At 41.1% G+C, this 24,902-nt stretch overlaps 1 protein-coding gene across 2 annotated transcripts; it reads right to left on the bottom strand.

The window, feature by feature from the left end:
- Positions 1 to 24,902, bottom strand: slc22a31 (solute carrier family 22 member 31). 2 transcript variants are annotated; one of them, XM_036584505.1, is made up of 10 exons: positions 24,463 to 24,902; positions 17,712 to 17,815; positions 15,898 to 16,052; positions 10,893 to 11,061; positions 9,467 to 9,612; positions 6,557 to 6,665; positions 5,389 to 5,603; positions 3,776 to 3,887; positions 847 to 1,291; positions 1 to 746 (listed from the first exon to the last, which is right to left on the bottom strand). In XM_036584505.1, the coding sequence occupies exons 1-9, from the start codon at positions 24,850 to 24,852 to the stop codon at positions 859 to 861; spliced, it is 1,833 nt and encodes a 610-aa protein (XP_036440398.1). In that variant the 5' UTR covers positions 24,853 to 24,902; the 3' UTR covers positions 1 to 746; positions 847 to 858. The 2 variants fall into 2 exon arrangements, with proteins under 2 accessions (XP_036440398.1, XP_036440397.1); XM_036584504.1 differs by having other exon boundaries at positions 1 to 1,291.

Here is a 24,902-nt window from a genome sequence, read left to right as displayed (position 1 = left end):
TATAGTAAGTGGAGCTGATAAAATGGACAATGAGTGTAGAAACTAGGTCATAATGTTATGCCTGGTCAGTGTGTGTGTGTGAAAGGTGACACTGTTGGGATAGACTGGATGTAGTTTTTTATCACGGTGCTAAGTTTGTCATTGTTTCAAGAGAGATTTCTTTCCCAATGTTCTGTAAAGTGGCAACAGTTCCAAAAGAAGGCATTTGTGGGCGGAGCATAGACAGATCAATTAACAAGCCGAACGAACCGGTCTGAATGGGGGGAGAATAGTTCTGGAGACCACCGACGTGAACACTCGGGTACAACACCCACTCGACAGATTAGTTAGGAAGCTGAGTAAGTAAACATCTGAAACTGTGCTTAACAAAAGAGTGTACACTTGAGGGCTCTAGATGATTGTAGTCAAGTCAAACTACAAGAATGTATGTAACAAAGAGGCTCTTCAGCACTCAGGCTCGTAATAAACAGGCGGAGGAGTTCCCGTCACTGTGGTCCTCGAAAACATCCTGAGACGAAATGGAAACATCAACCAATCGCAAGTGGGTGAGGGACAGTTTTACAACAAATTGAGGGAAGAATAAGTGGAGCCTGCAGACAACCTTCCTGACGTGACCTCCTCTTTCTTCTCCCTTCACCACTTGCAGATGATCTGAATGATATAGCTGGACTTGGGCTTCACTTTAAGAATTAACAGACCTCAAAAATAGCCTCACGTTTACTGTCCTCTTCAAAAAGCATGGACCACTGGACAGATGATCACAAAGAAAGGCATTTGGTTCAAATGTCTTAATCAAAACCATGTTTAAATATAGAAAATGAACGTGACTGTTTATGCCGACTCAACTGTGCACCGCTGCTATGACGACTCATCACGACCGGCCTGTGCAGTGTTGTTATTGGGCAGCAGTGGCGGCTGAGACGGGATGACGATCTTGTACGGCACTGACTCTTTGGCCAGCATCTTCCTGGTGGCGCTGACCAGGCGGGAGTAGTTGTCGGGGTTGTACTCGGAGGCCGGTTGGCGGGTGCGCAGCAGGGGCAGGCTGTCCCTCTCCCCGCGGGACAGGAAGAGGGGCGGGCGGCGCAGGTTCTCCCCGTCCTTCAGGGAGTCGGGCAGGGCTTTGCGCTTGCTCTCGGGCAGCAGCATGATGCAGAGCACCGAGAGCACCGCGAAGGAGGCGAACACGACGTGGTGCAGGAAGTAGCCGCCGTTATTCTGCAGCTCCATCACAGAGGAGGCCGCCATGCCCACAGAGCCGGCAGCCATGACCAGACCCAGAGCTCCACCACTGAGAGACGGTCAGAGAGACAAACAGTCATAATTACGGCAGCTTGGAATGTTCAGATTAAGATTTGATTTAATAATGATTTGCTATTTGATTAATTCAGGACACTATAGGCTTTCTCTGTATCTGCTCCATCAAATGACTTTTATTCAAACAATCAACTGTTTGAACTTTTATACCTTCTGCAGTTTCAGAAGTTCTACCAGCGCCACTGTTAGGGGTCGGCAATACGGCAAAAACAGAATATCAAGATACTGGGAGACATTTTCACAATTGCCTGATACACAATATTTAGATTTCTGAGAATTCCCAAGTTAAAACCAACACAATGCACCTTAAATCTTGTCAGTATATCTAGATATATCACATTATGAGATGGCCGCAGGAATCTTATAAGGTTATTTAATCTATACATTCCATAGATTTTTACTAGTTTTAAGTCATTTCATCTAGTGGAAGTGTCTTACTGCACGGTCAAATTATTTTGCTTGTTTCAAATTTTATTTCTTGAAAAAAGTAAAATTATCTACCAGTAGAATAAGACACTTCCCTGGATGAAATGACTAAAGACATGTAAAAGTGTACAGAAATAGGTTAATACTGTCATAATGAAAAATATTAGAGATATTGACTAGATTTAAGATCAATTCACTTCATTAATTTTTGCAGCACAGTGTGGTGCTAGTTAAAACTATAGTCAGAAACTATTAGACTATAAAGTGCTATTAGGGCTGGGTGACGTGTCATGTATTCTCGTATACGGTGATATTACTTTTCAGTTTCAGCAATATTTTTATCAATATGTTTGAAAAATGATGAGCAATACATCTATTATATAATTTTTTTTTAGTTTTTCATTCTACTTTGTGCACTTTATTCATGGTATCCAGGACCATTTACTGGGTTAATTCAAACTGATTTGAAAGAATAAAAATTCATACATTTTATAATCTTCTTTAAAAGTGAATTTTAACATTATTAATACTGTGATTTATAATATTTATAATTCTGTCATTTTAAATTGTGCCATTTTAAGATGAGAAAACAGAACAAAACTGTGTAATCAAATAAACTCAGGGTTGGAAGACTCGGCGCAGAGTAGCAGCTCTCAGAAAGAATGGGCTCAATAACTCTATTAATGATAAGTTACTAACATTAATAAAGTTAATAAGTTGGCTTTAATAATGCTAACTTAAATATTATTGGATACCATGATAGATACACCGATCAGGCATAACACTGTGACCACCTCCTTGTTTCTAAGCTCATTGTCCATTTTATCAGCTCCACTTACTATATAGGTGCACTTTGTAGTTCTACAGTTACAGACTGTAGTCCATCTGTTTCCCTGCATACTTTGTTAGCCCCCTTTTACCCTGTTCTTCAGTGGTCAGGACCCCCATGGACCCTCACAGAGCAGGTACTATTTGGGTGGTGGATCATTCTCAGCACTGCAGTAACACTGATGTGGTGATGGTGTGTTAGTGTGTGTTGTGCTGGTCTGAGTGGATCAGACACAGCAGTGCTGCTGGAGTTTTTAAACACCTCAGTGTTGCTGCTGGACTGAGAACAGTCCACCAACCAAAAATATCCAGTCAACAGCGTCCTGTGGGCAGCGTCCTGTGACCACTGATGAAGGACTAGAGGATGACCAACACAAACTGTGCAGCAGCAGATGAGCTATCGCCTCTGACTTTACATCTACAAGGTGGACTGACTAAGTAGGAGTGTCTAATAGAGTGGACAGTGAGTGGACACAGTGTTTAAAAACTCCAGCAGCACTGCTGTGTCTGATCCACTCGTACCAGCACAACACACACTAACACACCACCACCACGTTAGTGTTACTGAAGAACAGGGTAAAAGGGGGCTAACAAAGTATCAGAGAAACAGATGGACTACAGTCTGTAACTGTAGAACTACAAAGTGCACCTATATAGTAAGTGGAGCTGATAAAATGGACAATGAGCGTAGAAACAAGGAGGTGCTCATAATGTTATGCCTGTTTGGTGTATTTCGAAATATCATAGAGCTTTATCAACATTTCACTGCACTAAATCTAATTAAATGGCACTAATTACACTCTCTTTGTAATAAAACACGTAATTGTTTAGTGTTCTGTAAGTACTGACGATATCCAGGATACACTCAGAAAGTATCCTGATGTAGTTTATCATGATAAGAATGTCATCATACTGCCCACCTCTACCACTGGCTATTTCACCTTTTATGGTGCAACAAAACAAGAGAAGCCATATCAGCCCCTTCACCTCCAGTCACGTGTTACAGTCTACCAAAATGACCACGCGAAACATGTAAATATTTAAGGGTCACTTTTGGAACAAAACCTTTATCTCCAAAATCGCAACTTCACAGGAGAAAGAAAAAGCATTATTAACTTGTAATAAAAGTTAATGTAACGAGTTTGAGGAATTTATCATTGCAGCCATAAAATGATCATTATTCCAGAGCGTAGCTGCCACTTACCGCACAACGGTGGGCATGATTTCACTGGCGAAGAACACACTGAGCATAGCCAGAGCCTGAGAGGAGAGCAGCCCCAGCACTGACAGCACCAGCACCAGCCCCCCATGCAGATCTGACAGAGGAAAAACAGGGAAACGTCAGTTTGTCTTTTTCACACGAGACAAATAAGAAAATACCTGCATATGATTTATACATTTACTGTTCTGTTTGATGTTAAAGGTCTGTGGTCCCTTATATAAAATATTTTAAGTGAATTTCAGCCTTAATTTTCCCTTTTACCCAAGCAGACGAATCTGACGACTGAAAGAGAATTCAAACAGAACTTTGGTGAAGGACGTGTCTTCAGAGGATGTGAGTGAATTATCTACTATAGCCATTAAACACAATATGGATAAAAGTATTGGGACACACCTCTTAATAACTGAATTCAGGTGTTTTATTCAGTCCTATTGCAACAGGTGTATAAAATCAAGCAGCTAGCCATGCAGTCTGCCTTTACACACATTAGTGAAAGAATGGGTCGTTCTAAAGAGCTCACTGAATTCGAGCGTGGTGCTGTAATAGGATGACACCGTTGCAACAAGTTAGTTCATGAAATTTCTTCCCTCCTAGATATTCCACGATCAACTGTGAGTGGTATTATTGAAAAGCGGAAGCGTTTAGGAACCACAGCAACTCAGCCACGAAGTGTCAGACCTCATAAAGTTACAGAGTGGGTTGCCGAGTGCTGCACATAGTGCATAAAAGCTGTCAACGCTCTGCTGATCAATAACTGCAGAGTTCAAACCTCCTCTGGCAACAACATCAGCACAAAAACTGTGCGCCAGGAGCTTCATGGCAGGGTTTCCATGGCCGAGCAGCTGCATGCAAGCCTTACATCACCAAGCACAGTGCCAAGCGTCGGATGGAGTGGTGTAAAGCGCCACCACTGGACTCTGGAGCAGTGGAAACGTATTCTGTGGAGTGATGAATCACACTTCTCTATCTGTCAGTCTGATGGACGAGTCTGGGTTTGGCAAATGCCAGGAGAACATTACCTGCCTGACTGTATTGTGCCAAGTGTAAAGTTTGGTGGAGGAGGGATGATGATATGGGGGTTGTTCGTTGTTTTTCAGGGGTTGGTCTAGAACCCTTAGTACAACGTAAAGTTGTACAATGTAGTGTGAAAAACTCCCGAAAAAAATCTGATGCCTCTGATGACTTTTAAATGATTATTTCAGGCTTTACAGGGCGACTAGTCTCCTCATTCAGTAAGGACACTTCTTCAATTTCAAAATTTTTTGTTAATTTTAACAAAAATATTTCATCTTTCATTTAGGCTTGGGCTTATTCTAGGTCTGGGAGACCCCCTCATTGTATTTACAATTAACAGAAATACATGAATTATGGGCGGAAGGCAGGATACACCCTGGACAGGTCGCCAGTTCATCGCAGGGCAGACAGACAGACATACCCTGCCTTCCGCCCAATGACAGCTGGGATAGGCTCCAGCACCCCACCGCGACCCAGAAGGATAAGCGGTTTAGATGATGGATGGATGGATGGACATGAATTATGTTGTATTATGTGCTTAGTAAGCAGTATCTGTTTGATCAATGTCTAAGGGCGCTTACACTGCGTGAGGGCCAGCAGCAGCAGTGAGGACAGGCCTGTGACGATGGCAGCCAGCAGCAGGATGCCCCTGCGTCCAACACGGTCCACGAACACACACAGGAACACACAGGCCAAGGTTCCGGTCAGGGTGCGCAGGAAGTAGCCAAAGTAGAACTGCGGTGAGTAGATGTGGAGGTTCCTGGTGAAGCAGTACTGGATCCCTGTTCCAATGAAGCTGAGGAGCAGGTAAAGAACATTACAAACAGGTAAACAACCTGCTGGACATACAGTACTGCGCAAAGGTCAGAGACCACCTTTAATTTATTACATTTCCAGTCAAAGTGGCCTCACTTTCAGTTTCTCTAAGAAATCTGCAGACACACCTCCAAAGTTCAGTCTTAGAAGCTGGTTGATCATTTTCTGAAGTAATCAAACCCATTCAGTGGTGTTGAGGTCTGGACTCTGGGGTGGTCAGTCCATCGTTCAGCTTCTTTGTTTGATGTGTCCATCTCCTTTTCTCAGTGAGGTTCTTCTTGACAGCTACACATCCTTTCAGACCCACAGCGCTGAGTCGTCTTCTCACAGTGGAAGGATGGACAGAAACACCTGTGGATGTTTTCAGATCTGAAGCAGCTTGATTTTCTCCTCTCTCTCAGAGATGAAAGCTTTAAGTGCTGTTTATCTGATGGGGGCAGTTTTGGTGTCTACCAGGTCTTCCAGGTGGTTGTTAGGAGGCCTGTTTTCTCTGTAGCATTTAATCATTTTTTAAAGTCAGTTTTGGAAACTCCTGCTTTTTCTCTTTTGACTCTCCTCTTCCTTGTGCAAGTGGATATTTTATATCTAATCTCCTCCTGAAAACTGAGTAATTTGTACTTAATGGCTGTTTTAACTGGAAATAAAATAAATAAAGGGTGGTCTCTGATTTTAGCACAGTGCTGTACTCGGCATGTAAAAATTCCAGCTTATGATCATCATCAGCCAGAACCGCTGTCGACATTTGCTCCTCTTTCTTGCTTGTTGTATTAAATGATGTTTAAGCACATTCAAACAATAAACCTACTTACACACCTGGAGATATTCCAAATGTTTAGTACATGCATTAAAGCCCTGGACTTTCTAAAATTATCTGCGCTTTTTAAACCAAGGCACACTTCAGTATATTAATGCAGTGTTTCTATGGCAACTCACAGGGTAAATGCCAAGATGAGGCAGTTTCTCCAGATAACTCTGGTGTGCCGTAGCTCGAGGGCATGGTGGTACTGTGGCTGGGGGTCTTCTGGGAAAGCCACATCAATCTCTGCAAAATGTCAGTTGATGGGGGGGGGGTGGTTAATAAAGGGTAGAGACAAAAAAAAAAAAAGTGGTTGGGAAAATTGCAATTTTACGGACTAGGATTGCAACGACTCCCTCATCCAACACTGTTTCAGTGGCAAACTTGTCTAGCCTGCATTCCTGACTGCATTTACATCCTTAGGCAGAGCTGAGGGTCAAATCTTTCTATTTAAACTTCCTAAATGGACTCTTTCACCGTCCCTGGCGGAGCTGGATTTGGATTAATGCAATTTCTGCCAGCAATTTGGAACATTCAACTGCAGGAAAAAGCACAGTTAACAATGTATAGGGCCATTTTAGCAGCTGCAGATACTGTTGTATTAGACAACAGACAACTCTCTCTCTCTCGCTCTCTCTCTCGCTCTCTCTCTCGCTCTCTCTCGCTCTCTCTCTCTCCGTCTCTCTCCGTCTCTCTCGCTCTCTCTCTCGCTCTCTCTCTCACGCTCTCTCTCTCACGCTCTCTGTCTCTCTTTCACTCTCTCCGTCTCTCTCTCTCTCTCTCACGCTCTCTGTCTCTCTTTCACTCTCTCCGTCTCCGTCTCTCTTCAACTCCGTCTCGCTCTCTCTCTCTCTCTCTCTCTCATTACTCATGCCCTGCAGGCTCAGGTGACTGACTGGCAATGGAAAGAATCTGCAAGACACTCTCCACAGCTATGAGTTCAGCAAAAGGTAGCACTATTTATGGGAGCAACACATGGACATGTGTCATACATGATAATCTAGTACATCATACACATTCTGAAAAGAGAAAACCATGTTATGAACATTCAATCCACATCTGACAGGCAGCAATACATCAATTTGGGAAGGACACTCTACGGCATCCCTTGGCAAAGGATGTCTAACTGTTTTTTTTGTTCAGCAAATCAAAGCTACAAATGGCATGTTCAAAAAAACGAGGCTGAAATTGAAACGTAGAAGCCGTTCCCACCCCGGATCAGTGACTGGATCATGTTCATATTTCACCTGACTGCATGAAAAGCCAGGCGTCATTGAAAGGTTTCATTATAAAATGCATTGTAGATTTTTATCAAGAATGACATTTTTTCATGAACAAACAATTTTGGGAGTGTTTTTTATGTAAACAAGAAATATCAGTGCTATATTATGATTAATACCACCTTTATTAGAGAAATAAAAATGTGATTTCCATTAAAACTCTGGACCATTTTTATGAAGAATATTAAGACTCTTCTTTTTAGATTGAATTCATTCCGATTATAGATTAAGACTGGCTTTGTTTATTTTCTGTAAAGAGTGTAAAAGAACCTCAAACACACAAATACTTCTCATTTGGAAATCAGTAACCGCAACCAAGGGCGTTGGACCTATTTCACTGTCTGTGTTAACATGCAAAGATTTTGGCCAATCTGATTGAATTCATTCCGATTATAGATGAAGACTGAGGTGTTTATGCTCACTTTACAACGTCGTGTTCTGAGACACATAAACTGGACGTCCGTCCCACCGCCGTCTTTTAAAGATCAGAGCATAAACTTCGTTTCCTCTGCAGACCAGTTTCTGCTCCTCCATGTTGAACGGTATAAACTTTCACTATGATGCGACGAACATGATCAGAACGGACTTAAACTTTCTGATAGGGAATGTAATCAGATACAGGCGTTTACACGGATATTATTCTTCTATTTATCGGATTATTTACATGATTACCCACCTCGATCAGTTGGATAGAAACTGTATTCCGAATGGCCTCAATCAGACTAGACTATTCCGATTGAGGTGTTTACATGGACGCATTCTATTCCCATTGAGCTATTAGTCGGATTATTAACGGATTATTAGGCTGCGTGTAAATGTGACTAATGGATAAATCAAATTAATCCCACACCCCTCGACGACACCCTCAAATGAATTCTCTTTAATTCCCTTCCTCATATTCTCCAGGGTATATTTTGTTTTTTCCATCTGAATTCACATGACCAACTCGTAAGGCAAATTATTCAGTAACTGCAGAAATAAATGTAAATTTATTTATTATTTTATTATGTATTTTTTATTTTTATTTTTTTTGTAAAAGCTTCCCTCAAATTAACAGAACATGTGTTTTATGATCACACATATTGCTATATGCTTACAGTTTACTGCTGAAAGCCACAAATCTTAGACACTCTTTGTATTATTTTATATAAATAATTTTTACAGAGCAGATCACTGAAGAGACGCCATCTGTTTATAGTTTATAGCCCAGATTTGTGGAAAAATGGGTCGAATTTCAGTAGAAAAAAAAATTGTGCATTCAGCTTCTTTTATTAAAAGGGTTTAAAATTACATCACCCATCTATTTGACTGGAGAGAAGACAGTTACAGCTCTCATATGACACCCACCTTTAGAAAGAAGCTTATGAAATACAAAAGTGATGAAGAATATGACGAAGTGTGTTTTGGAACCACCGGTGGTTCCAAGGAGTTGAAAAGGTTAAAGAATGTAGAGTATACGTCCGAGCTAAAGCTAAGACCATTCTCTACAGACTCTCTGGCTGGGTGTACATGCATGTACATTCCTTTCCACTGACAATCTTCAGAGCACAATCTCATAGGAAGGCATAGGAGCCATCGCACCCAGTCGGATCTCAATTTAATAGACTATTCCAAGGTTAAAATTTCCTCTCCGACATCCTTGTGGAGCTCCAACTCCTCAAAGACTGAAGAGCTGAATCAGGCGTGTAAAATCAAAGGAATTACTGAGCAACGTGCACTGCAGTCGCCCCCCCGGACCGAAAACAGACTACAGAACAGAACTTGTACCTGTCAGAAGGGTCTCAGCTGGGTAGATCTCATCTCTCATACATGTTCCATTTCGGATGGAGAACAATTGAAGGCATCTCTTAGCCTGAGGAATCTGAGACGTAGCCAGAAGCCAACGAGGAGACTCCGGGAACACAGAGACCCAGCTGGTAAAACATACATACAAACGTACAATTCATTCAATGCATACATACAAACAGACAGACATGTGTTTCACAAGTGAGCTTACACACAAATACATTTGTATGCAAAAGTTTGAGCACCCTGTTCAAATACACTGTGTTGATTTTCTTCTTCAGATAACGCACTTAAATATGACATTTTTCTGCAAATTTTAATGCACAATTTCTAAAGTTTAACATATTGATAAAAAAATGTAACATAAAATACAAAATGTGCTTTAACTTTTGCACAAGTCACATTTTTTATTTAATTTTTCCCCCTAATATGTTACGTTTAGCAAATAAACAGTAATTGTGTATGAAAATGTGCTGTGTGTTCTCTGTACAACATGTGTTTAACTAATTTTCACTTAAAAAAGTGGCGCCTAACTTTCGCATACAAATGTACAGGCACAAAGCAAACATTCAGACAGCTTTCTGTCAGGTTGATGCTAAACTCGGTGCCATGGGCTGGACAGAGAATGTTTTTGTGCTATGTTTGGGTTAAAATTTCAGGCCCACTCATCATGTACACACCTAGGCTACGTTCACACAGCAGCTAAAAGTGGCCCACATCTGATTTTTTCACCAAATACAGTTTTTTTGTGTGGCTGTTCACATTATCTTTTAAATGTGATCTGTATGGAACATCAGTCTGAACAGATCAGCTCCTAAAATGACTCGCATGCGCAAAAGAACGGAGCTTCACGCGGCTCATCCAGAGGTAAACAATCATGACTGTCAATGAAAGGGCGCTGTCACTTCTTTGGTTTGTGTCCTTGGATTCTTTAAACTTTGCTTTTAGACATTTAACTGTTCTTTGACGCTGTAGCCTCGTTCTCCTACGGCTGCGTTCAGACATTTCTTTAGAAATCTCTTTGAACACAGAGTGGTTTGGATAAGTCTCTTCTAATTTTTTTAAAGAAACATCACCCCAAACGTTTATGAGTCTCAGCAGCGCAAAAGTATGAAAAATATGGAGTTGGATTGTCGTATAAGTCACATGAATTCTGATCTGGCTATTCAGACTGAGTCGCATTGCCACATATCGGATGCGTATTGGATTTCAGTACCACATGTAAAAGCGTCTCAAATCGGAATTGAAAATGTCAGATTCAGTATGTTTATCTGTTCACACTGTCACACAGATACACATCTGTGTCACATACAAAGAAAAAGATCAGATGTGGGGCACTTACACCTGCTGTGTGAACACAGCCCAAGTGACTCACAGTCAAACAGCTCAACAGTGTACAGTTACTGACCACCAGTAAGAGAGCAGCAGCAGGAGAGGCAGCGTAGTGACAGCCTGAAGCACTGGCCAGTCACCGCACAACACCGCCAGGCCTGGCAACAGCAGCTCAGCAAAGACAGCAAAGAAGCCGCTGACCATGGAGACCATCAGCCTGTGAGGAGGATCACACAGCTCCAAACCTGCAGCAGCACACAGAGACACAGAGAACAAGAGTGAAACTCAGGATCATGGTCAGCTGAAACTGTACTGTACGTCCTTCTTGGAGCTTAAAAAATGCCTGGGTGCTCGAACACAGCAAAAAAATCAAAGCAAATAATAAAGGAAAAAAGAGGAATTTCCACTGATTTTTACAAAATTTCTAATTTTATTGTTGAGATGCAAAGAAAGTAATTCAGAGCGCTGTGATCACTGATTAGAAGTTTACTAATTTCTTTACAGCGGTGGTGATAGGAACGAGGGGTCGCCATGACCACAACACAAATATAGGCATTTTATTTACCATCCAGAACCACCGGTGAAAATGGTAAAATAGTTCTAAACACAATACGTTTTTTCAAACAATAAGTTTCATTTCATTAACATCTCGCATCAGACAGTGTATTCATAACATCTCATCTATGAACTTTCTGTGAGGGAGACTTTAGAGGCATTAAATGCTTTGGATATCTGGTTCCTATCACCACCACTGTGAACTGTGACTCATTGTTTGGTCATTAAAGGGGACTTCCTTCAACGATTAATCATAATGTCTGCATAATGTAATTATTAAGACGTAAACAAAGCCATTCATAGTGGTTTGGGTGTTCTGTTCTGGAAAAACAGAGTCAGAATTGTTCACAGTGGTGATGATAGGAATCAGACATCCACCTCTAAAAGCTCCCTCACAGGAAGTTATTACATGAAATGGTTATGAATTCACTGCCTGATGTCTGAGACGTTGTTTTACGATAGTTTTGAGAGGTTTTGGGCTAAAATGCATATTTTTAAATCCTGATATAGTACTATTTTACTATATATATATATATATATATATAAAAATTACTGGTAACTTTACAGGAGAAGAAAAAAACCTACTTTACTTTTAATGTAAGTCAATGGAACCAGAATTTTTTCCAAGATTTTTTTTGGCTGTTTCTTTTGGTCCATTCATCATGAAATTTACACACAATGTAAAGAGCAACAACTGAAGGAAAAAACTGAAAAACATCAAAAATGGAGATACGAGGTTTTCTTCCGACAGCAGCGATATATATCTATGGTGGTTTGTGTTGTAGTCATGGCGACCCCTGGTTTCTATCACCACCACTGTAAAGAAATCTGAGTCTCTACAACCATTTCACACCAAACCACTCTGAATGACTTCGTTTACATCTGAACAACTGAATTATACAGAAAGCCTGAAAAATTGGTTGAATTCCCCTTTAAGTAAAAGACATACTACTGACTGGTCTACAGGGTGATCTAGAAGATGTTTGCAGGTCCTGGTGAAAACATGTAAAGCTATGTGAAATTCCTCAAAGACCAGACTGAATGACCTCAGTTCTAGTGACGGAATGTATGACTCTTTGTAGCACCCTATAGACAGGACCGGAAAAACAGAGTTCACTTCCTCCTGGCGCTCTCCATCCTACTATTGTTCTGAAAAGCTGGCTATGGATCAGTAAAACCGAAGCTTTTCATCTGTCAAACGTCAGTTGTTCCCAGATTTTCTACCTGGATTGAATTCTGTGACCTCAGAGGAATCTCATGCTTACTTTGAGAGTGCATGTGTCGAGGCTCCTCCTGATCCCTGTAACAGCCTGCACCACTCACGCCCCGGCATCCCAGAGACCCCCCCACACTTTTACGCAACACAGATGGTGCAGTTCTCAGGCTGTTTGTACGAAAGCGCTGTACAAAGCGTTCCCTCAGCAGTTTTTCCCTCAGTGAGTTAACAATCATCTACACACACAAACGCTCCCATACAACAATCACAGGAAGGCCAGGATGAGAAACACTGGCTTCCCTCAGTGGAAAAACCAGAGACGAACCTGCTGGGCCTGGTTGATGGCCCAGTTACGCTTCAGCTTAGGCTCTTATTTCACCCACACATTCTAGACTGTGAGAGAAACAGAGAGATTAAGGAGGCGGGTCCTGTGAACTCTTGACCTGTATGATTTTGAAGAGTGAAAAAAAAAGATAAGTAGAGAGATTGTCAGGAGCCGCTGTAGTTTTATTTATCTCACAGAATCTAGCAAGACTGGAGATAGATTAGAAAATATTACAGGGCAACTTCACAGATTTTTCAAAATTTCTTTATAATTCAGTGGTCGAGATGTAAACAAAGCCATTCAGAGTGGTTTGGTGTGAAATGGTTCAGATTTCTTTACAGTGGTGGTGATAGGAACCAGGGGTCGCCGTGACTACAACACTAATATAGACATTTTATTTACTATCCAAAACCACCAGTGAACCTCCACAAGTCTGAGTTTTTAATATGTATGTAATGTTGATTAAGGAAAATAGTGGAATTTCTAAAAATGTGTTTATTTAAAGACTATGCAGCCTCACAACACCCTGCAGTATCTCTCCACGATGAATGGATATATTTTAGGTCAACAGCTTCTATCAAAACAATCATAAAACATCTCAAGCATCAGCAGTGTATTCATATTCATAACCACTGCATGTAATAACTTTCTGTGAAGGGTTAAACTCTTCAGATGTTTGGATCGTTTCACTACTGTTGTGAACAATTCTAGATCAGTTAGTCCCAGTCCCATTTCACCCCTCGCCCCTACCACTTAGCCCTTAGCCCTCAGTTTCGCACGTTCACGTCTAGGGGTAGGGTGTCCTGATTCTTGTTGAGATAGAGGGGTGGGGTGAAGTGTTGGGGCTACATGACCCTCCAAACGGAGGTTTTTCAGAGGCAACACTCCAAACAGAGAGTTATGAGAAAAAAAATTGAATTTTGAATTTTTGAAGGTCCCTAAATGTAACTAAAGCCCAGCAGTGAGGAGCTGAACTCTACCCTCCTCTGCCGTCACTGCAGACTGGCAGGGTCGCCTACAGAGCAGCACTGGTAGCTGTTAATGAAGTAATGTTCTTTTTATTTGAGGGTCCCATTTCAGAGGGAAGATTTCAACCACGACCCGTTGTGACTCAGTTCAGAGGGGCAAGATGACATTCAAAAACAAGAGGTAGGGGTGAAAATAAGAAATGAGATTGAGTCTAAGTTACTCCAGAATGGAGCAAATCACATTAATCCACTCTGAATGACTTTCTTTACATCTTAATAGCTACATTACACAGACATTTTGAAAAATCAGTGGAGATCCCCAGAACATTGTGCAGCAGAGTGAGCCAATTCAGCCAATCTGCCAACTTAGCTAAGAGCACATCGCAATAGCAAGTAGGAAAACAGCCTATTGATCTGGAGGAAAAGTCACTGAATCAGCAAAGATGTAGAAAAATGACTTTGCAGGCCTGATACATGAATGTGGCATATGGATTTGATTTGGTCACCTCAAATTTGGTCATTAGTTACTGTCTGATTTGGGTTTTCTCGCATATACTGGAAAGGCTCTGGTAGGAACATGAGCCTATGACTCCACTGTGGGCTCACTGTGTCATGGTTATAAGTAACAGTGGGCTCAGTGAGATATAAATGGAAAGCTGCTTGTAACTCACACCTGGGCACTGTCAATCAATGTGTCTGCACCTTCTGTATACAGAAGGGAACTCCCAGAACACAGGAAAAGGGAAAAGGTGGTTTCCGCAGCTCAGGCCTGCCATCGTTAAGTAAGATTCATAATTACTCTTCATGCGAATTCCTGGTTTTTTCTTCAAAACACAAACATACGTCTTATCTGCAAGGCATGATGGAAACCAGGATGTGGCAGATAAACAGGCTCTTCCTATTCTGCGTGGCCCTCTTGCTGACTGATTGAAACACTTTCCACAAACAAATACCGTCCTCGAAACACGCATGGAGATTTTTAAAATACACCGATCAGGCATAACATTCTGACCACCTCCTTGTTTCTACGCTCATCGTCCATTTTATCAGCTCCACTTACTATATAGGTGCACTTTGTAGTTCTACAGTTACAGACTGTAGTCCATCTGTTTCTCTGCATACTTTGTTAGCACCCTTTTACCCTGTTCTTCAGTGGTCAGGACCCTCATGGACCCTCACAGAGCAGGTACTATTTGGGTGGTGGATCATTCTCAGCACTGCAGTAACACTGATGTGCTGGTGGTGTGTTAGTGTGTGTTGCGCTGGTACAATTGGATCAGACACAGCAGTGCTGCTGGAGTTTTTAAACACCTCAGTGTCACTGCTGGACTGAGAATAGTCCACCAACCAAAAATATGCAGCCAACAGCGTCCTGTGGGCAGCGTCCTGTGACCACTGATGAAGGACTAGAGGATGACCAACACAAACTGTGCAGCAGCAGATGAGCTATCGTCTCTGACTTTACATCTACAAGGTGGACTGACAAGGTAGGAGTGTCTAATAGAGTGGACAGTGAGTGGACACAGTGTTTAAAAACTCCAGCAGCACTGCTGTGTCTGATCCACTCAGACCAGCACAACACACACTAACACACCACCACCACATCAGTGTTACTGCAGTGCTGAGAATGATCCACCACCTAAATAGTACCTGCTCTGTGAGGGTCCATGGGGGTCCTGACCACTGAAGAAGTAGTAGTAAGTGGAGCTGATAAAATGGACAATGAGCGTAGAAACAAGGAGGTGGTCATAATGTTATGCCTGATCGGTGTATCTATCCTCATTCCAGACACACGTTCACATGATCTCTCAGTGTTACATAAGCGACGGCGCTGCGAGTGAGAGGAAAATTAAGATACAATAGCACAGTGTACTCAGAGTCGTCCACTGCTTGGCACGAACGAGGTGGCAAAGGTCTGACCACCTTGTGTACTGTAGATAGCAACTCGGTCTCAGTGTGTTTGTTTGCCTATAAAGAGGTCACGGGGTCACATGACGGCGCAGTGAGGAGGACTCACGGGCGATGTAGGACGAGAGAAAGACTCCTGCGAGCACGGTGCCGTGGCACAGGCGAAGGAGCTGGAAGGCGGCAGGGCTGTTGGACAGGCATACGGCCACTCCCAGCAGGCCTGAGAGAGAGACAGACAGCAGGAGAGCCCGCCGCCGGCCTAACCTAAGAAAAAAATATATATTTATATGCATTTTTTATTATTTGCTACACCAAACTGTACAAAATCAGCATGTTAAAAAGAGCGGTGAGATGAAGGGAAATGTTCATGTTTCTTAAACACAAAACAAATAAGCAAACAAAGCTGAGTTATCAATAATAATGTAGAGTCTACATTACATTACAGAACTTAATCTGGGTCAGATGTCAATATAAATTCCAATAAAAACTAGAAAAGTGCATTTCCTGAAGACAATGCAGAGCTTAAGTAATTCCCCAGTATTGATAGGGTGCCAGATGGTTGTTGCTCTATTTTAGCAGGTTGCTGCGCGGTTGCTAAAGCAACCAAGCTTGGATTGGTAGTACTAATAGTTTTCATTAAATAATTTAAAAATGTAAATAACCTTTCAATTGAATGGTCTTTCAGCCACAGTTGCTAGGGTGTTACTAGATGGTTGCTATGGTGTGGCTGGGCAGTCGCTATGTTGTCCCAGGTGGTTTCTAAGGTGTTGCTAGGTGGTTGCTATGGTACCTTAGATGGTTGATAGAGTGTTCTTAAGCGTTTCATATGTTGCCATTGTCTCTCTGGTGGTTGCCAGGGGGTTACTGTGGTGCTTCAAGGTGTTGCTAGGTGGTTGCTATGGTGTACCTTAGATGGTTGCTAGAGTGTTCTTAAGCGGATTATATGCTGCCATTGTCTCTCTGGTGGTTGCTAGGGTGTTGCTGTGGTGTTTCAGGGTGTTGCTAGATGGTTGCTATGGTATTAGAGGTGATTCCTAAGGTATTGTTAGGTGATTATTATGGTATCTCTCATGGCTGCTAGGGGCTTGCTGGTTGCAATGGTGTTTCAGAGGGTTGCTAGGGTGTTGCTAGTGTACTTGTATCACTCCTGACATAAGAGGGCTGTACAACCTTTTGCACAACCACTCTTGAGAATTCCACTATACACTATAACTATAACTATTCCACATTTCTGTTATTTTGATTCTGGCTGATCTGTCTTGCAGTATTATGAGGTAAATAACGTGAGGCGCTTGCGCTGTATTTGAAAGCTGCAGCTACACCTGAACCAACATGATTATGCATAACTCATAGCCTCTGCTCTTACTGTCAGTGTAGCACTTTATTTGATTCATGTGATTTAAATAGACGATAAAGAATTTAATATAAGTTTTGAGCAAAAATTGTTTTCATTTTACAACTACTAGAAAGTACTGGACGTGTACTAATATGTTTCATGTGTCAGACAATTTTACTGCACAAATATTGGAATCAGCTATAAAAATTCATCATGGTGCACCCCTAATAGTAGTACTGCAGGAAACTATAAAATTTCTGTAATGCTGTAATGTATAATATTTCGACCTCAGTATAATATTCATGTAATTGTCTTATAATGATCTATAATACTGTGCAGCTTCCTGTGGTATACTACAGTAACAGTCTAAATTTACTATAAGACTCTTAAAGAAATCCTGCAGTGTTATTATAGATATGTTTCTTAAGGCGGACAATACACAACGTAATCTACAAATAACATAACATTCACTTACTTCACACAACATGCACTAGTTTCTGAACCACAGAGGCATTTTTCATAGAGCTGCTCTTTTCAGTAAAGCACCTGTGAAACAAAAGTAAACAGGATAGTTTATGAAGGCTCACCAATCACAAACAGTGCCGAGGAGAATGTAGCCCAGGATCCAGCCCATCATGAAGCAGATGTGCTGGAGAGGAACTTTCCAGTAGTTCCCGCAAACCAAGTTCCACTGTTGACACAAGAACAGAAAGGCACACAGATTAAGCCCATGAAGAGACACTCAAAACACGGTTCTTGGACCCGTATGGATTTGTTTACCTGCTAAATTTCAGGTGCACAAACAGGCTGTTGTGTAAAGACAGTGAGAACTGTTACAGCATGTCCAGGAGTCAGGTTGAGGAAGCGCTAGCTCCATCGTGTGCCACTCTATTAAAATTTAGATCACGTTTCTCAATAAGAAGTTGTGCTTTTAAAGAGGAATTGCATAGGTTTTCACAATTTTCTACATAATTGAGTCAATAAAGATAAAAACAGCAATTCAGAATGTTTTGAACTTATCCAAGTCAGAACTGTTCACAGTGATGGTGATGGAAACCAGACATCTGAAGAGTTTAACGCCTCTAAAAGCTCCCTCACAGGGTATGTGGAGGGTGTTCTGAGGCAAAACAGTCTCCAAAAAAACAAAAAAACAAACTTATTTTCAGATTTCCTTTTACTATAATTAAATTAACATTCCATATAAAAGCTCAGAACGCTTGTGTAGGTTCACTAGTGGTTTTGCTTAGTAACTATAAAGGCTTTATTTGTGTTGTCATGGTGACCCCTGGTTCCTATCACCACCACTGTAAATAAATATGTCTGTGAGTTTTACTCTATAATGATACACTTCATATCAAACCACTCCGAATGACTTTGTTCACAACTCAATGACTGAACTAAACAGAAATTTTGGAAAACTGGTGAAGTTTCCCTTTAAAACACAGTGAATGAGTGGCAGAAAACAAGAGAGTCCATAGTGGCTTATTATGGCGACACTGACTGAACAGAATATGCTTAAACAGGAACGGAACAGGAAAAAATTACATGTGACAAATACAGTAATTAAATCATTAACGATGTAAAAGCCATTCAGAATGATTTGAACTCAGAACTGTTCACAGTGGTGGTGATAGGAACCAGACGTCTGAAACAGAAAGTTATTACAAGAAATGGTTATGAATTCACTGCCTGATGACCGAGACAATGTCTCAGTGAGATAAAGTTTTGGACAAAAATATATTTTAAAACTCATGCAGGTTTCTTGCAGAGGTGGGTCCACAAAGTAACAACCCTCCCAAGAATTTGATTCCAACTGCCTGAACAAACCCCTTTGCTGCTGGTTTGAGCAAACCAGAGAGGCCAGGCAGTGGAGCAAAACTCTGGGGAAGGTCGTTTTAATGTTTAACTCACCTCTGCAAGTAACCTACATGTCGTCGCTGTCCAGTGAAAAACAAGTATCTCCAAAATATTAACTTTAGAGGAGAACAAGAGAACACTCTTACCTTTCAACGTAAGTCAATGTAAAGAGATTTTGTTCCAAGTGAATTTAGAGCATTTCTATTGGTCAATTCATCATTAAATTTTTACACAACGTAAAGGACAGCTGGTGTGTTGAAACGATGTAGAAAACTAAAAATCAACAAAAATAGAGATGCATGGTTTTCATCGGACAGCGACGATGTGTTTTCTCAATTTTCCAACCAGCCACCGTCACTGCAGAGAAATCTGAGTCAGTGTAAGTTTTTCTACAGTGAACTATTTCACATCAAACCACTGTTTACATCTCAACCACTAAATTTTGCAGAAATATTGAAAAACCAGTGGATGACTATCTCATTAAGAAGCGAGTAGAACTGTAGAACAACCCTGTTCCCGGTTCAAGTGCCTACAAGCACAGAAGCCGCACCACCTGCATCAAAAAAGGATGTATCAACATCAAACTCAACATCTGCGTCAAGATCAAATGACGTGCCAGGTGCAGTGGGTTCACTTTCACTAGTGATTAGCTCAGACAATCTGCAGACTGCCATAATTACATTACTATCAGTCTAAGGTCTTGTTGTTCAGGGTGGACGCTCTTCTTCCTGCCTCACCCCCGCCCCCCTACCATCCAGAATATTCTCTTGGAAAATCTACCTCAACACGACACTGACTAAAGCCCACAGACGTCACGCAGTGGGAAACACGGCACTGGAGTCAAGGCTTCAGGAAGAAATGAATTGGAGACTGCAGCCTTCCTGTGGAACAGTCTGACCACTCCTCACCCAGTCCCCCCGCTGCAAAGACTTTCCCTCAAACAAGCACCAGAACAGGGGGTAACACTGCTTCTGATCACACTGTTGTAGGGCTGGTCGATATGATCATGTATTGTTATTGTGATAAATTGCATCACAATAGGTTTTTCTGAGCATATCGTGGAAGGAACACTGTAACGAAACACACAGTTAGTCAAAGAGAGCATAATTAGTCCTGTTTAACTGGATTTAGAGCAGCACAGAATGTGAAGCACTGAGAAAAAATGCAGTACTGATAGTTTTTCTTATTTTTTTTATGTAAATAACCTTTTAATCTAAGTGATCTCTTAGGCATAGTTGCTAAAGTGTTACTAAACGGTTGCTATAGTGTTTCAGGTGGTTGCTAGCGTGTGGCTAAGCAGTTGCTATGTTATCCCAGGTTGGTTTCTAAGATGTTCCTAGGCCAGGGGCTCTTTTACTGTCCTGTTGCGGCTCCACAGCAGAATTAGATTTGTAGGTAAAAATAAAATAATCCTCCTTTACAGTAAAATAAAGCTCTGCTGATCGTTCAACACAGTTTAACAGTAAATGGTCTTAAATGCTGGAGTTAATGTAGAACTGCTAATTCACCCTTTTACCATGAAGATTGGCGCACAGACTTCTGGTCACCATAGCAACGCAGATAATATCTTGCCTAGCTTGTAGCTAATGAAACAGCAAAGGGAGAGATTTAAGATTAACATTGATAATTTGAAGATGAATTGACTTATATGCATTTATAAGTATAGATAATAACTGGTTTCCTGATACGTTTAATCTGCAACGAGAAACTGTCAAACACTAAAAAGTCACAAAGCTGAATTAAGCTTCTTGTTCGAATTTTCCTGTTCCACCTTAAACAGTGCAGCAGTTACATTCTGGCACCTGAGGCGCCATTTAAGGTGGAACGGGAAACTTTGAACAAGAAGCTGGTGAATGAGAAGCGACTTCAGCCTCATAAAAAAACATCGAACGTTCAGAGACATTTTACAAGAAATTATTCTACTTTTGTGGGAAAGTTTCCTGCTGGAGATGCGAGAAAAGCGGCTATAGCTGAGCTAAAGCTTAAAGCAGAGCAAAGTAAGTCCACATTTTCGTTTATATTGTATTTTAGTCTATTTTAGGACATTAGCACGTATTAAGACCTTTTTTTGAAACCTTTATTTTTCAGAGTATCCTGATGCTTTTTTTATCAGTTCCAATGTGATTCCAATGATCCATACCATTAAAAAAACAAACAAAAAAAACAATTAAAAATACCATAAAAAACTAAAAATGTCTTTCAGAGCAAATCTGAATTCAAATTCAAAATTATTTTGACTTTGAATTCTGGAGTTAACATGAAACAAACGCAAAATGTGTGTGTTGGTTACAGCATCGATCATACTAACCTTATATTACTGAAAGGAATTGTGTCTTACTATCCAAAACCACCAGAGAACCTACATGTGAGTTTTTGTATGTAATGTTAGTCCTCTAATTAGTCCTCTTTGGAGGCTGTTTTTCCATAAATGGGTTTAAAAAAATAAGTTTTAGGATAAAATATGATCGAAAAATCATTCTAAAACAACCTCTCAGGCACCAAGCAGCACATTTCACCTTTTCATAACCATTCGTAACCATTTTATTTCACAAATAGAGGTAGAAAAAACAAAGGCTTCAGACATCTGGTTCCTATCGCCACCACTGTGAACATTTCTGAGTCAGCAAGTTTCTCTAGAACATCAGAGCCCTGAATGACTTTCTTTACAGCTTAATGATTCAATTACACAGATATTTTGTAAAAGTGGATTTCCCTTTTAATTCACTTTAATTCTGGATTAAACACGAAACAAACGCAAAATGTGTGTTTTGTTTACAGCACTAATCATACTAACCATTTACAGGTTGATTCAAAATATTCATCCGATTTCAAAGAGCCATATTTCTACAACCGTGAGGCGCCTAGGAACCAATCACAATCCAACTGAAAGAGGGGGTCATAGAGTTTCTGACTGTCAGTGGAAGATGGCTCCCTTCAGTCTGAGAGATGAGAACCCTGAGCAGAAAGCGTTCTGCGTTCTCCACTTCAATAAGAGTGAATCCGTCATAACTGTGCAGTGTGATTTTCGTGGGCAGTGAAGCTCCAACAGCTCAGAGCGTTCGTCGTTGGTTCCACAACACTGGATGATCTCCGAAATCGCACTGAAAGAGCCGTGAGTGCAGTGACACCCGACATGCTCAATCCAGTATGGGATGAGTTTGACTATGGCGTTGATGTCGTCCGCACAGCTGGAGGAGGTTCATACTGAGACCTTGTAAAATTACATAATAAACTTTATACTCAATTAAACCATTTACAGTTCACTGCATTGTTCTGTATTGATTTACAAGTGAAATAAATCATTTTGAAATCGGATGAATCTTTGAATCACCCTGTATTACTGAAAGGAGTTGTGTCCTGTTGTGTTATAGTAACACTTTAAATATCACCTCATATTAAACCCTTGCCAGAAGTCCATAAATCCAAATCATACCATAGCAAAGCTCACAGTTCACTCATTTAGATACGAACAGACACCTCTGATGAAGACTTTTAATACCCTGTTTATTCTGTCCAGTTCCTAAGCTCTGACAGGGCCTCAGGGCATCCTCTGCCCAGTGTTTGCAAACTGGGATGGGCCTCTTTGGGTCTTTGAATAGTGATGACATCCACCTGTTTCAAACGTCGTTTATACAGACATTCAGCAGACCTGGGATCTGCACTCTTAAAAACGATGGTGCTTCAAGGGTTCTTTAGCAAAGAAAATGGTTCTACATAGAACCATGACCACTCAAGGAACCCTTTGCATGATTAAAGGGTTCTTTGCCTCATGAAAGAGTTCTTTAGACTGATGGATATGGTTCTATATAGAACCTTTTTGAAAATGGTTCTATATGGCACCCAGTTGTTACAATGCCAAGCTTGTAACAAAAGAGTAACCTTTGTGGATGCTATACAGAACCCTTTCCGAAAAGGTTCTGTATAGAACCGCTTATCGCACATTGCTTTCATAATGCGGAACTCTTTAATCACGCAAAGGGTTCTTTGAGTGTTCATGGTTCTGTTTAGAACCATTTTCTTTACTAAAGAACCCTTGAAGAATCACTTTTTTAAAAGTGTAGTTCTTGTGCATTAACCTACATGTCGCTGTTGGCGGAAGAAAACCTTGTATCTCCAGAATGGTGACTTTACAGGAGAAGGAAAAAACCTGCTTTACTTTAATGTGAGTCAGTGGAACCAGAACTGTTCCCAAGTCATTTTGGGTCGTTTCTTCTGGTTCATTCTTCATGAAATTTACATACATTGTAAAGAACAACAGGCATTTTTAAATGATGCCAAAACCTGAAAAACATAAAAAATGGAGATACGAGGTTTCCTTCCGACAACAGCGATATATTCTATCATTTCAATCATTTCAAAAAGAATCACTTTAAAAAGTTCAGAAGCAGCGGCTCAGCCCTGTTCTAGTATCACCAAAAGTACACGCAGATCTTGTTAGAAGCACAGACAGTATCAGAACTCAGAGACTCAATTTTATAACAGCCTTTTTTTCCCTTTAGAGTTAACTGTACAATCTCCCATCTGAATTACTTAGACGACATAGTATTTTACGCGTTCCCATACTTTTCCAGGTCTGGAAATGGCGCTTTTTTAAATGTTGTACTCTGCAGACTTTCCAGACTGTCTTAAAGGGGAATTCCACCAATTTTCCAAAAATTCTGCGTAATTCAATCACTGAGTTTGAAACAAAGTCATTCAGAGTGGTTTAATGTGAAATAGTGTGATGTGAAATTGTAGAGAAACTCACTGACTCACTGAATTTTCTTTACAGTTTCTTCACCGTCTTTACAATGTAGCCATTTTATTTACTATCCAAAACCACCAGTGAACACAGATGTGTCTTCTGACGCATCTATATACCATCATCACATTTACATGTAATGTTGATGATGGTAAAATAATATAAATAAAGATAATAAAGTCTTACAAACAAACAAACAAATGAATTTATTAATAAATAAAGTCTTCTTTGGGGACTGTTTGTCCATTAATGGATTTAAAAAGAGGTTTTAGGATAAAATATTGTCATAAAATGATTGTGAAGCAGCGTTTCAGGCACTTGGGAGTACATTTCACCATCTCATTTCATGTAATAGACGTAGAAAAAGCATAATAAATACTTTTGACGTCTGGTTCCCATCACCACCACTGTGAACATGAGTCAGTAAGTTTCTCCAGAACACTAGATAATGAGTGTTTACAGCTTAATGATTTAATTACGCAGATATTTTATAAATAAATTCCCTTGTAATTCTCTGAGGACATCAGTAGAGCACTCAGCATGACCAGGACACCAAATGATCTGCAGGGTGACCACAACTAGGAGACATTTTGAGACCGTGAGCATGAGAGGAATCCTGCGGACCACCAGGTTCACACACTGACCCCCTCGCTGTAAGTGTGAGAGGGAAACTACAGCTGCTCCCTACAAACACACAGGCAGGTGTTCAACTCCGTGTGAACAGCACAGCACGCACTGACCTCGGTGACGAAGTTGCTCTGCAGCCCGGCTGGTTTGGAGTACTGCCATCCCCGGGTACACGGCACCACCTCTCTGTGGACCTTCTCGGTGAAGTTGGTGAGGTTTGTCGGGTACCTGTAAAGCTCACAGTGGCTCAGTCCAGAGCCGTTCACCCAGGGGATGGTGAGGTTGAGGTACGCCTGTCTGGAGAAGTTACTGAGGAGGAGCGACGAGGGAAGCAGCGAAGGGTCCGGCTTGCAGTGATACGACTCGGGAACCAGCGTGAAGAACACGTCGCAGAAGAGGTTCAACGACACGGCGAAGTTGGGGAACCAGCTGAAGACCGTCACCACCCGGTTGTATCGTCCGAAACCTCCGATCTGCGGGTAAACCTTGGCTTCAAACTCCATATTCAGTCAGAGAGCGCGTCTCCAGCAGCTCATACTCACAAGCAGTGAGC

Source organism: Colossoma macropomum, unplaced genomic scaffold, assembly GCF_904425465.1.
Source record: "Colossoma macropomum unplaced genomic scaffold, Colossoma_macropomum, whole genome shotgun sequence".
Taxonomy (NCBI): domain Eukaryota; kingdom Metazoa; phylum Chordata; class Actinopteri; order Characiformes; family Serrasalmidae; genus Colossoma; species Colossoma macropomum.
This window is presented reverse-complemented; position numbering and strand designations above follow the sequence as displayed.